General features: G+C 38.3%; 1 protein-coding gene across 2 annotated transcripts; it reads right to left on the bottom strand.

The window, feature by feature from the left end:
- Window positions 1-916: 916 nt before the first annotated feature.
- LOC128533839 (NLR family CARD domain-containing protein 3-like) lies at window positions 917-10,028 on the bottom strand. Of its 2 annotated transcripts, XM_053508095.1 has the most exons (4): window positions 8,273-10,028; window positions 3,790-3,963; window positions 2,372-2,545; window positions 917-1,094 (listed from the first exon to the last, which is right to left on the bottom strand). In XM_053508095.1, exons 1-4 carry the CDS (start codon window positions 9,988-9,990, stop codon window positions 917-919), a joined length of 2,244 nt encoding a protein of 747 aa, XP_053364070.1. In that variant the 5' UTR covers window positions 9,991-10,028. The 2 variants fall into 2 exon arrangements, 1 of the variants encoding a protein (XP_053364070.1); XR_008361382.1 differs by lacking the exons at window positions 917-1,094; window positions 2,372-2,545; window positions 8,273-10,028 and adding an exon at window positions 4,685-4,826 and having other exon boundaries at window positions 3,804-3,963.
- Window positions 10,029-13,791: the final 3,763 nt, after the last annotated feature.

Genomic DNA, 13,791 nt, shown 5'->3' with positions numbered 1-13,791 from the left:
GCTGCAGAGGGTGGTGAAAACTGCCCAGTGCATCATAGGTGCTTCACTTCCTAATATTGAGGACATTTACAGGAAGCAATATCTCAGCAGAGCTCACAATATCACAAAGGACTTCTCTCACCCTGCTTATAGACTCTTTGCCCTCCTGTCTTCTGGGAGGTGCTAGAAGACTGTACTCTTCATAACTGTTGCACATATTGTACATTGTATAAAATTTTACCTTACCATGTATTGTTTTTATATAAAAAATATTCTGCACTGTGAAAATGCACTACTGGTTAAATGCTAACTGTATTTTATTGCCCTGTACCTACATGTGCAGTGAGAATAAAGTTGAATCTTATCTAATTTTAGTTCATTTGTGTCTCTCTGTGTTAGCAGGGACATAGAGAGTGAGTGAAACAGAAAACTGAGAAGAGAGCAAGTGTGTGTGTGTGTGTGTGTTAGTTGGGTCCTTATTGACAGAACTGTTGAAGAGTACTGCATGGTTTTAAGAACTATAAAAAAGCATTATGCACCATGTTACTGTGCCAACTTTAATGTTTGCTAAATCAGTTTCGCTCTTGAAAATGAATATTAAAAAAAAATACCTTTTTATTTTTAAATCCTGCAACTTAGAAACAGTGCATTTAGTTTGTGTCCCAGGTGCAGTTTGTGTGATTAGTTACAGTGTTTTAGTAAATTTCACAGTCATTTCAGACACACTGCAGTCACATCAAGTCATGTTTTGCTCTGCAGCTTCTCACATACGTACATCTGACCCAAAGACTCTGTGACAAATCATCAGTGTGCAGTGAAAAGAAACAATCTTCCTCCTCAGGACATTGATGATCAACCTAAAACTTCTGCTTCAGTCTCACTATTAGAGAATGTGTCTTACTGAGGAGCAGGTCATGTGACTCTCAGAGAGATGATCTTACCTCAGTGTCTCCAGTTTACAGAGAGGATTCTCCAGTACAGCAGACAGAGACTTTAGTCCTGAGTCTCCTATTTTATTATAGGACAGATCCAGGTCTCTCAGGTGTGAGGGGTTTGATCTCAGAGCTGAAGTTAGAGCAGCACAGCCTTCATCTGAGACACCACAACCACTCAACCTTTAGGGAGACACAATAACACAATGGGCACAATATGAGTAGAGCTATTCATATATGTGTGGTAAAGCAAGAACCACCACTCGCTTACAGACATTTACACTCTTCATCAAAACATCCAGGTGTGACTATTTTATTTTAAAGATACGTTTATAAATTTTATTACATGAAGATCATATCTTTATGCTAATTCATAATATAATCATACCGAGTGTAGTAACTCCATACTGTCTGTTGTGTGTGATCTTAAATTATCAGTGCCCAAAGTTACATGTCAACTGTACTCACCTGCATCTCGTATTTTCAGATTTGCTTGTCTATTTATCGAACATGTTTGAGTTTGGTCTCTATCCTGTGTCTGTTTTCACTGTTGTTTTCCTGTTCAATACACTAATGTCTTTGTTGGGTTTCCTGATTTGTTTAGTTCTTAGACCTGTTAATTAGCAGTAACTTAAGTAATAGTTTATCCATAAGGTATCCATAGACATAGTTTCCCGTTTCCTTTTTATATCTTATGTTTGTTTTGCTCTTAATGTTGAAAATGTATACAGTGAAACCTCGAATTGCGAGTAACGCGGATTGTGAGTGTTCCGCAAGATGAGCAAAGATTTTTAATAAATTTTGACTAGGAAATTATACAGGTAGCAAGTATCATGTATCATGCATGGGCGTCTCGTACACGCATGTACTGTTTACTATAACACTGTGACCACATGTGTGCGTAAAACATATTTTATTTTGTGTCTGTATGCGTGTGTGTACAGCGCTCGTGATAAATAAAGCAAAAGCAAGTCTCATTAGAGAGGTTGAAATCTCTTTTCACTCCCTGTATCAGCCTGCTCTTTGTGTCTGTGCACGCGTCATTGACCACCGTGCCACACACACGCAGACCCTTCCCACTTTTGCCTTCGCACACACACACACGGGCACGAGGCGGGGTCCATCCTGGACACCCATCACATGGCACACACACTCACAAACTCATGCACTATGGCCAATTTGGAAATGCCAATTAGCCTAATCTGCATGTCTTTGGCCTGTAGGAAGAAACCAGAGTACCCAGAGGAAACCCACCAAGCACAGGGAGAACATGCAAACCGCATGAACCTGGCCAAGAATCGAACCCAGACCCTGGATGTGCAAGGCAACAGTGCTATCACTAAACCACCCTGCTGCCCAGGACATTGATAATTAAGCTAAAAGCTCTGTTTCAGTCTCACTGTTAGAGAATGTGTCTTACTCGGTAGAAGGACATGGGACTTTCACAGGGATGATCTTACCACAGTGTCTCTAGTTGACAGTCAGGATTCTCCAGTACAGCAGAGAGACACTTAACCCAGGTGTCTCCCACCTTATTTTCGGTCAGAGCCAGCTCTCTCAGGTGTGAGGGGTTTGATCTCAGAGCTGAAGTCAGAGCAGCACAGCCTTCATCTGAGACACCACAATCACACAACCTGCAGAAAGACACAATAACATCATTCAAGATGTTAATTAATTTGCCAGTTGTTTATGTAGTCTGCTCACAAACATTGCCTGAGAACATTACACCTATGACAAAACAAAATATAAAAGAAAATTAGAGATGTTTGTACATCTGTACTTACAGGTGATTTTTACATTTAAGCCAACTAGAGATTAATTTCAGTTTAATTAAATCATGTATTTTGAGCAGATTTCTCAAGCAATGAATGAGACAACATTGAGAAAATAGTCGTCTGGCTAAATTAACATTAGTCTAAACAGATGACAAAAGGAAGTCAGGTAATGCACAGACTTACCCTATGAAGTGTTGGAGTTACATAAGCAGATAGAAACCAGGATGTTTTTTTGTGTTTAACTGTTAACATTTGCAGGGCTATCAGCTTAAACATTCTACCATTAGCTTTACTAGTTATCCTGTGTGGAGCTGTGGGAGGTCTGGAGACTATCCCAGAAAGCTTGGGCCACAAGTTTCATTCTTCATGAGGTGCCAACCCATAACTGGACACTTCATATACACACACTATAACTGCACACACATCTAACCACATGAGCAATTATAAAATATCAATCAAATTACATTGAATGTCTTTTGACTGTGACTGTTTATTCTTAAGTGTATAATTCCAGTTAAAATAACTTTTGGCTTTCCCTCATGTTCTCCTCAACCAAATATACTTCTGTTCTAGGGCTTTTAGATGCATCAAAACACCATTTAGACAGTTTGCTCTATGGTTAACACAAACTGAAATACATTTCATATAACTATATCCTCTGATTACAGTGTACAGGTTTCAAGTAGAAAAAGACGCACCTGGCATCTGTTTCAGAGGATTTTTTTTTTTAACTAATCTACAACCCTACACACAACACAGAGATGTTGCTGAGTAACATCACTCAATGCAGCCTTCTAAAATGGCAGCTCCTAGTGACTAAGAACTAGAGTTTGGGAATAATGGTAATAAGGCCATGGTGCAACCCAAATCTGCAAGAGTGCTCTTGGTCAATATTCAGTAGAATTGTGTAGAATTTTGAGAAGAAAATGGTCAATTAGGCTAACATTAACCCTATTGTAAATGGTCAACATTAGGGTTGCTGGGACCCCAAACAAAAAGGCAGCAAAGGCAATGTCAACAATTCACAGTTAAGAGTTAAACCTTTCAATTCAGTCGCACTATTAGTCCCACTATTATGTGACTCTCAAAAGAGATGATCTTACCTCAGTTTCTCTAGTTTACAGAGAGGATTCTTCAGTACAGCAGAGAGACACTTCACTCCTGAGTCTCCTACTTTATTATAGGACAGATTCAGTTCTCTCAGGTGTGAGGGGTTTGATCTCAGAGCTGAAGTCAGAGCAGCACAGCCTTCATCTGAGACACCACACTTACGCAAACTGTAGTGAAATAGAATGACATGCTATTCATAGACAGATTTTTATCTTGGTTTTCTTGTTGTTAAATTGATGGGGTGGGGTACACCCTACCAATCCATTACAGGGCACAGACACACACTTATACACTTATTTACAAACTACAGGAAATTTGAGAATGCCAATTAGCCTAATGTGCATGCCTTTGGACTGTGGGAGAAAACCGAACTACTGTACCTGAAGGAAACCCACCAAGGACGGTGGAGACCATGCAAACAGTTATGAAAATGTAATGCATGCACAATCACATTTAACAAATACACCACAGGCTCCTCAATATATGCTAATAAAATTAAAGATGATTGTACTTCTGTGCTGTACAGGTGCTTTTCACGTGGTTAACTTTCAATATAATTAAAAAAAATTATATTTCAATATAATACCAGCTGATATGACCTAAAATGCTATAGCCACAGAACCAGCTTAGGCAAGAATAAATCACACTTTGCACAGCAACAGAAAGTAAGGATATGCAGAACTGTGTAGATATAATGCTAAGCAATGGCAACCATTGCAGTTTCCTAAATTACTGTAGTTGATCTGAGAGTGAGAACTGAGATTTGTGAATAATAGTTACATTATAACGGGGGTTTTGGATCTAATCTATTTGTTCTACTGGTGAAAAACACTGTTTGGAACTGTTGCACTGAGTGAGTTATTGTGACTCTCAGAGAGATGATCTTACCTCAGTGTTTTGACTTTACAGTGAGGATTCTCCAGGCCAAAAGAGACACACTTCACTTTTGAGTCTCCTAGCTTATTCCCAGATAGATCCAGTGTTTTTACAGTCAGATGCAGTTCTCTCAGAATTGCAGTTTTAGAGCTAAGCACTGAGACGAGAGCTGTCCAACTTCTTATTCCAAGTGAGTCACATATGATCCTAAAGGAAATTAAATAATCCTGAATAAATAGATTAAAGCCATGTTTCAAGTGAAGCAGTTTCTGTTTTAGAATTGTGTGCTGAGAGATTTCTTGCCCTGGGTCAGTATTTCAATTATAGAATTATTTTATATTAAAGGAGTAATTTCTACTCTCTTGCTCTCTTCCTCATAGATCTGATATTAAAAGATATAAAAATGTTTTATCTCTTCTGCTGCTATCTTCCTGTCTCCTTCTGCATCTGTTCTTAAAGTTGTGTACGCTTCCACACTCACCTTCCCATTCTCCCTTTATGTCTCTCTCTCTCTCTCTGTGCGGATGCGCTGGGTGTGAGGGAGCGTGTGGAAGACTGTTTGGCGTCTTGCCAAGTCTTACACCGATGTATACTTAAGACATGCTGTCAATCAAAAAAGGGTTTCCGCCCTTTAAATAGCTCCTCTAATCATCATGCAGCAGCCCAGCGTCCAATGCCAGCCCACTCCTCATTTGCTCCTCATTTACCCACAGAGACGCTGAGCGTCCGTGGGCGGGACATAATCGCAGCGTTTATCCAATGACCGTCTAGTTTCAAAGCACTGAAAAAAAACTTTTAAAGCAGCCGCTTTGAAGTCAATGGGAAAATGCACTTCAACGGGGAAATGCACTGTGACGCTACGGGAATGTATAAGAAGAAAATCAAGTCAGTCGACCTGCTACAGTATATCTAACTGATTCTGAACGAACTCGTCTTTGAGATGAACGTTTTCTAACGCATTTTTAAAATGTTAATACAATAGTACATAATTTGACCATTAATTTTGTGACATTATAGGGGAAGCTGAGCTTCCCTTGCAGTCTTAAAGAAATCGCCACTGGTGTGTATGTATGTATGAGTGTACACGTGAGTAGCCGATGCTTGTATGTATGTATAAGTGTGTGTATATATGTGCTGTATGTATATATGCATATACTGTATATATGTATGTATGTGTGTGTGTGTGTGTGTGTGTGTGTATATATATATATATATATATATATATATATATATATATATAAAATTGTAAAACAGTCCATATAACATAATTTGTTATAATAAAGTGAGTTTAAACCTCTCTCTTTCTCTTTATCTCCCTCTGTCTCCTTCCCCCTCTCCCTCTAACTGGAGCCAACATCTTGTGATCTGTCTCTGGATGGATACCTCTCTGTCTTTCTCTCCTTTGATTCTTTAGGATCTCACCAGGACATTTACAATGGTTCATGTTCTTTGTAGTAACCTATGTCGGTGGCACAGACGTTTGGGACCTTTCTGACAGACAACTTGTGTGTGTGTTTGACTGAGTCTCTCCTGGCTCCAGAAAAGCTTACCAAAGCACAGTGGACAGACCGAGCAACTTGCTTCTTCTACTATGCAACTTTAAAAACTTTACATACCCTTTTAATATTTAATATTTAATAAAAATAAAATAAAAATATTTAATATTTTTTTCAGCAATAATTCTGCACAGTTTTTTTTATGTTAAAAAATTTATGCATATTTCACTTTCCCCTTTTGCAACTTTTTTCCTCCTTTTTTGTATTTTGGTCTAAAGACAAAGGAAATTGTCTTATCGGCCATTTCTGCCAAATTTGACATCAATATCAATACCTCTTTAACTTATAGTGCCAATGGAAAGTTTTCTGACCCTTTTACCTGCTTTACCTTTAAAAAATCGTGACAGAGCAGTGTTTCCATTAGAGCGCACAGATGTTGATTATACCAGTAGAAGACGGTAGACCGAGCATGGGAGACGACTACTCACAATTACGCAGCACGCGAAAGAGAAAAACCCTTGCCTCAAGTTGGATCACGTGACGCTCGGCGTCAAAACAAGAAACGCATGCATGCTACATGATACTCGGTACTCGTAAATCAAGACTCGCTCGTTTTTGTCAAAATGTATTAATTTTTTTGCTTGTAATAATATTATTAATGATAAAAACTAACACACTGATGAGGTTCTGTAGTTGTGAGTCTCAAAGTGCTACTTATTAGCTATTTTTATGTATTATTGTTAACATTCTATTCATGTTTAACAACCTTTTACTTTTTTTAAACATTAAAATAGAGAAAGGTGACTTATTTTAATAAAAGAGAGTTAAGAGCCATGTGCAAACAACACATTACAAAATTAAGCAGTGTAGACGGTGAGTGAGTGAGTAAGGGACATGGGGCACAAACAATATTAATATGGGAAGCCAAGAAAGAAAAAAAAGGGGAAAAAATTGGTACAGTAGAAAGACAAAAATTTGAGAATACAGTGGAACCTCGGATTACGAGCTTAATTCGTTCCGGAAGCAGCCTCGTATTCCAAAACACTCGTAAACCAAATTTAATTTACCCATAGGAAATAATGGAAACTTAAATTATTCGTTCTACAGCCCCAAAAAATAAATTCCTAAATATAATTAATACAAAATATAAAGTAAAAATAAAACAAATTTGCCTGTACTGTACCTTAAATTTTTTTTTAAATAAATCCCGACAGTTGAGGGTTTTCGTGCACGCAGGGTGTATGTGTATAAAATGTGCACGCACACACACACACACACACACTTTAACGGATAGACCGTTTTTAAAACCGTTTAAAAATTAGCAAGGAACATTCCTAGTCACACTTACGTGAGCGCATACTAACAGGATCACTGCTGTAAGTAAAACAACAACAAAAAAAAAATTAAACAGCTCCTCACCTTTGAAAACAATCGCGACAGAGAAGAGTTTGTGTGTTTATTTGGCAACCTGAGAGAACATTGCAGGCACTAAGACCCAGCAGGGGAGACAATAGGTCTCGGCTTTACAGCTCCCCTTCTCTCAGGTTGCCAAATAAACACACAAACTCTTCTCTGTCGCGATTGTTTTCAAAGGTGAGGAGGTTTAAGGTTTAATTTTTTTTTTGTTGTTTTACTTACAGCAGTGATCCTGTTAGTATGCGCTCACGTGAGTGTGACTAGGAATGTTCCTTGCTAACTTTTAAAAGGTTTTAAAAATGGTCTCTCTGTTAATGTGTGTGTGTGTGCGCGCTGTGTGTGTGTGTGTGTGTGTGTGTGTGTATTCACCCAACAGGAGCGGCGATTACCTACAATTCAGCTGCAAGAGAGAGAAAAACCGTTGGCTCACTTGTGATGATGTAACGCTCGGTGTTAAAACAAGAAGCGCATGCATGAAACATGATACTCGGTGCTCGTAAACTAAGACAATGTTCCTCCATTGCTTATTTTTTCCAATCATGTTACTTTAGGGGCTCAGTAGTTAGCTCCACCCTGAAGCTTGTTGAGGTCAAAACATCCCACAGCGCATACTGTATTTGTGAAAATGTTTTCTGTATCTTTCTTTCTAACACTGTAACAGTAGAACAGTTATATTCAGCTTACTTACATTGCTTTTCTGGATGCTGCAATCACAGGCATCAGCTTCAGAAGAACATCATCTGTTATTTTATCTGGAGTGAAATATTTATTCAGGTCAAATTCCTCCAGCTCCTGTGCTGATGTCAGTAACACAAACACCAGAGCAGACCACTGTGATGAAGAGAGTTCACTTTGTTTTCCAGATTTCAGATAGTGTTGGATTTCCTCCTCTAGAGAATTATCACCCAGTTCATTCAGACAGTGGAACAGATTGAGGGATTTCTCTGTAGAACGCTCTTCACTGATCTTCCACTTAATGTACTGAACTGTTTCCTCTGTGCTCTGGGAGCTACTTCCTGTCTGTGTTACTAAGACCTGTAAGAGTTTCTGATTGGACTCCAGTGAGAGACCCAGAAGAAAGCGAAGGAAAAGATCCAGATGTCCAGTCTGACTTTTTAAAGCTTCAACTACAGCAGACTTGTGGAAATCTAAAACTGTAATTTGTAATGTTGAAGCTTGACTCTTTTTAAGAACATTTTTATTGTCTATCCTAAACATCATGTGCACATACAGAGCTGCGAGATGTTCCTGAATGCTCAGATGAACAAAGCAGTACACTTTACTCTGGTGAAACCCAAACTCCTCTCTGAAGATCTGCGTACACACACCTGAGTACACTGCTGCTTCTCTCACATCAATGCCACACTCTCTCAGGTCTTTATCATAGAAGATCAGGTTCCCTTTCTCCAGCTGTTCAAAAGCCAGTTGTCCCAGTTTAAGAAGCATTTCTTCATCACTCTGCTGCTTCTTTGAGTACTTTTCTCTTATGATGTTTATCTGAATGATGAGGAAGTGTGTGTACATTTGAGTCAGAGTCTTGGGGATCTCTCCACTCTCTGCTTCACACAACATTCTCTCTAGAACAGCGGCTGAAATCCAGCAGAAGACTGGGATGTGACACATGATGTAGAGGCTCCTTAATGACTTCAGGTGTGTGATGATGTTATTGGCCAGGCTCTGATCGCTGATCCTCTTCCTGAAGTACTCCTCCTTCTGTGGGTCATTGAACCCTCGTACCTCTGTGACTCGATGGACACACTCAGAGGGGATTTGATCAGCTGCTGCAGGCCGAGAGGTGATCCAGATGAGAGCAGAGGGAAGCAGATTCCCTTTGATCAGGTTTATCAGCAGCACAGGCACTGATGCTGATTCAGTTACATCACACACTTTCTCTGTGTTCTTGAAATCTAGAGGAAAACGACACTCGTCCAATCCATCAAAAATGAACAGAACCTTTTCCCAAATTAACATTTCTGTTTCTTTTATTTCCTTAAAAAAGACATGAAGGAGCTCCATCAGACTCAGTTTCTGGTCCTCCATCAAATTCAGCTCTCGGAAAGGAAGTGGAAATATGAGGTGGACGTCCTGATTTGCTTTCCCTTCAGCCCAGTCCACAATGAACTTCTGCACAGAGACTGTTTTTCCGATGCCAGCGACTCCCTTTGTCAGCACAGATCTGATGGGTTCGTCTTGTTCAGATAAAGGCTTAAAGATGTCATTGCATTTGATTGGTGTTTCCTCTGTTGTTATTCTCCTGGATGCTGCTTCGATCTGTCTCACCTCATGTTCATTATTGACTTCTTCACTGTCTCCCTCTGTGATGTAGAGCTCTGTGTAGATCTCATTCAGGAGTGTTTGGGTTCCCAGGTTTATTATCACTCCATTCAAGAACTGAAACTTCTTCATCAGATTTAATTTGAACTTTTCATGAAATTTATTTACAGCAGCAGATTCTGGGTCGTGCCTGTGAGATGGTGAAGTACAATGTGGTAAGACATCAATATTTAATCTTTAAGATCTTATTTTTCTGACCAGTTATCACTGATAGCTCTTTATAATGTTTTCACTATGTTTGTTTTCTTCTACTATATGTTTTCTATTTTCTATCTAATTTATCTAATCACTCTGTAGTTAATAACAGCAGAGATGTTTATAACAGCAGTGTGTCAGTGTCACAGTCATGTTGTTGGATTTGATCTTACCCTGTATCTGTGATGATGTTCTTTCTAGTTCTGTCTCCTGCCTTCTGTAGATCACTGTGAACAAAAAATGTTGTGATAATTTTACTATAGTCTAAACATCAGCCTTGAAGGCCTAGTTTGGGTGTTTTTAAGTCAGAATGAATTCAGAATTGAGGTGCATATAAGTACATTATAATAAGTCTTTATAACTTTTCCTGCTCTGCACACTGCCCAGGACGTTTGTCACCCAAATAGTGAGTTTAATGCAAGTAAAGTAGCGCTAATTCCACAAGCCTCGTTCCGTGCAAAAATACATTTCAAAGTTCAGCTGAGACTCGTATGAAACTCATACATTTTATCTTCCTACATGGACAGATAATTTCACTTGTTTAAGAAATTCACTCAACATTAGTTATATTATCTGTCCAGGAATAAAGAAAATTTTACATGACAAGAAATCTTTAATTTTGTTCAGTCTCAAAATAAGAACAGCAGGTAGTGAGTAACATTTTATAACAAGATAATTAATCTCATATGCCTAGGTCCAAGTTTTTAAATCTTGGCAAGCACAGAAAAATTGCAGGATGTCACTGTTAGCCCCGAGATGCTTCCTTTTAGCACTAAAATGCTCCCTGTTATCCCTGAGATGTGAAAGAGGTTTCCTCGTCAGCTCAGTACTTTCCTGGTCCAAATCATCTTAGAAAATTTCCCATTAGAACAACATAATATACTAAAAATTAGTTCATTTCGATCTTTTGATTAAAAATAAAATAAAATACATTTTTAATAAACAGACCCCCAACATGTCTACATACACAAATTTTGGCTATAATTCCAGTAATGAAAAGACTCAAAGGTAGTTACTCATTTCGGTTCCTGTACATAACCTACAGAGGTTTTGCGATGTTTTGTGCATGCGCGCCCAGTAGAAAATGAATGAATCAGAACTATAGAACAGACTATTCGTTCTTCTAAATCACGTTAAAGACTCGTTCCAAAAAAATGAATCTTTTATGAATGACCCATTACTACCTGCTGGCACACGACTAATTGAGCTTTTAATACTTACATAATAATTTATGTTCACATTTTTACGAGTTGGACACAAATAGACATAGTATATATTTTTTTTCTGAGTTCAAAATGTTTTTGTTGCATGCAGAAATAACATTTAGTTTTCTCTGTAGCAGTTTATTCATTTCATGAATGCAACACACTATATATATATATATATATATATATATATATATATATATATATATACACTGCGTTCCAAATTATTATGCAAATTGGATGTAAGTGTCATAAACATTAAATGTTTAGTTTTTAAATTAAATTCATGGATGGTGTTGCGTCTCAGGGCTCTTTGGGTCACTGAAATGAATCTCAGACATGCGTGATAATTGCTTTGGCAGATAAGCCCAATTAAAGGAAAAGTACTAAAGAAGGTTGTTCCACATTATTAAGCAGGCCACAGGTTTCAAGCAATATGGGAAAGAAAAAGGATCTCCCTGCTGCCGAAAAGCATCAAATATTGCAATGCCTCGGACAAGGTATGAAAACATTAGATATTTCATGATAACTTAAGCGTGATCATCGTACTGTGAAGACATTTGTGGCTGATTCAGAGCACAGACAGGTTCGTGCAGATAAAGGCAGAATGAAGAAGGTTTCTGCAAGACAAATTCATCAGATTTAGAGAGCAGCTGCTGAAATGCCATTACAAAGCAGCAAACAGGTATTTGAAGCTGCTGGTGCCTCTAGAGTCCCACAAACCTCAAGGTGTAAGATCCTTTAAAGGCTTGCAGTTGCGCATAAACCTACTATTTGGCCACCCTTAACCAATGCTCACAAGCAGAAACGGTTGCAGTGGGCCCTGGCATACATGGAGACAAGTTTTTTTTAACAGTCTTGTTTACTGATGAGTGTCGTGCAACCCTGGATGGTCCAGATGGATGGAGTAGTGGATGGTTGGTGGGTGGCCACCATGTCCCAACAAGGCTGCAACGTCAACAAGGAGGTGCCGGAGTCTTGTTTTGGGCCGGAATCATGGGGAGAGAGCTGGTAGGCCGCTTTAGGGTCCCTGGAGGTGTGAAAATAACCTCTGCAAAGTATATGGACTGACCACTTTCTTCCATGGTACAAAAAGAAGAACAGTGCCTTCCGTTACAAAATCATCTTCATGCACGACAATGCTGCAAAGAATACCTCTGTGTCATTGGCTGCTATGGGAATAAAAGATGAGAAACTCATTGTGTGGCCACCATCCTCCCCTGACCTCAAACCTATTGAGAACCTTTTGAGCATCCTCAAGAAAAAGATCTATGAGGGTGGGAGGCGGTTCAAAACAGCAGCTCTGGGAGGCTATTCTGGCTATCCTGCAAAGAAATTCAAGCAGAAACTGTCCAAAAACTCACAAGTTCAATGAATGCAAGAATTGTGAAGGTGATATCAAAGAAGCAGTCCTATGTTAAGATGTAAAATGCCGTGTTAGGATGTTTTTGATTGAAAAAGCTTTTGATTTCAGTAAATATGACCACCTAATGCTGCAAATTCAACAAAAGACCATTTTTAGTTCTTAACAACCTATAAAATGTTTTACCTCTAATAATATCTGTTTCAATAATTTGGAACAGTGCATTTTCAGTTTTTTTTTATATATATATTTTTTTTTTTATAAATATTATCATTAGGAGGTTTGTTCAATAAAATTCAAATTATACCCTAATGGTTGATGACTTGAAAATTATACTGACTGTCATTTGCATTGACTAATTATGAAAATCAGGGAAAGATATCATTTGCATACTAATTTGGAACATGGTGTATATATACAGTATATACACACAGTATAAATGTAAAAAACGATATATGCAGTGTTATCTTTATTTTAGATGTAAAAGAGTTTTGTGTCCCAGTGTTTTCTTTTCTGTGGGAAACGGGTCCAAATGGCCTTATGTCTGTGACTTCAGCAGTGACATTAACAGTGAGGAGACGTTACCTGTGTAGAGGTGAGGAGTCTCCAGCTTTAAAATCAATAAAATGACCCATAGACTCTTCACTCTTCATGGAGACACAGCTGGGTGCTGCTGATTCTGATCTCTCTCCCTGGAGTTTACTGTACAACATTATTTGAACTTGTTAATTTAATGAGAGATAAATTTTACTTGCAGTGAACAGAATCAATGTGACTGTTAGTTTGTGAATAATAGTGAAACACTTTACTGTTTACAATTTTAAATGACTTATTTCATATATTCTCAGTTATTAATTTGGAATAGAATATTTAAAAGCTGAAATGGCAGGTTACCGATAATTAGAGAGTGGGGACACATTATCAGTGTCCATATCAGGGGTCTCCATCCTTGAATATTAGTAAAGTATCCACAAACTAACAGTTGAGATCCTGAAGTGTCTGATCTCAGTGGATTACACTCCTGAAAAACACAAAAACAAGTTTGTAATTAAACTTCCACACAATCATTTTCACATCTTTGACCTAAAGAACAACGGTCATCGAAAAATA

Source organism: Clarias gariepinus, chromosome 12 (assembly GCF_024256425.1).
Source record: "Clarias gariepinus isolate MV-2021 ecotype Netherlands chromosome 12, CGAR_prim_01v2, whole genome shotgun sequence".
Classification (NCBI taxonomy): domain Eukaryota; kingdom Metazoa; phylum Chordata; class Actinopteri; order Siluriformes; family Clariidae; genus Clarias; species Clarias gariepinus.
This window is presented reverse-complemented; position numbering and strand designations above follow the sequence as displayed.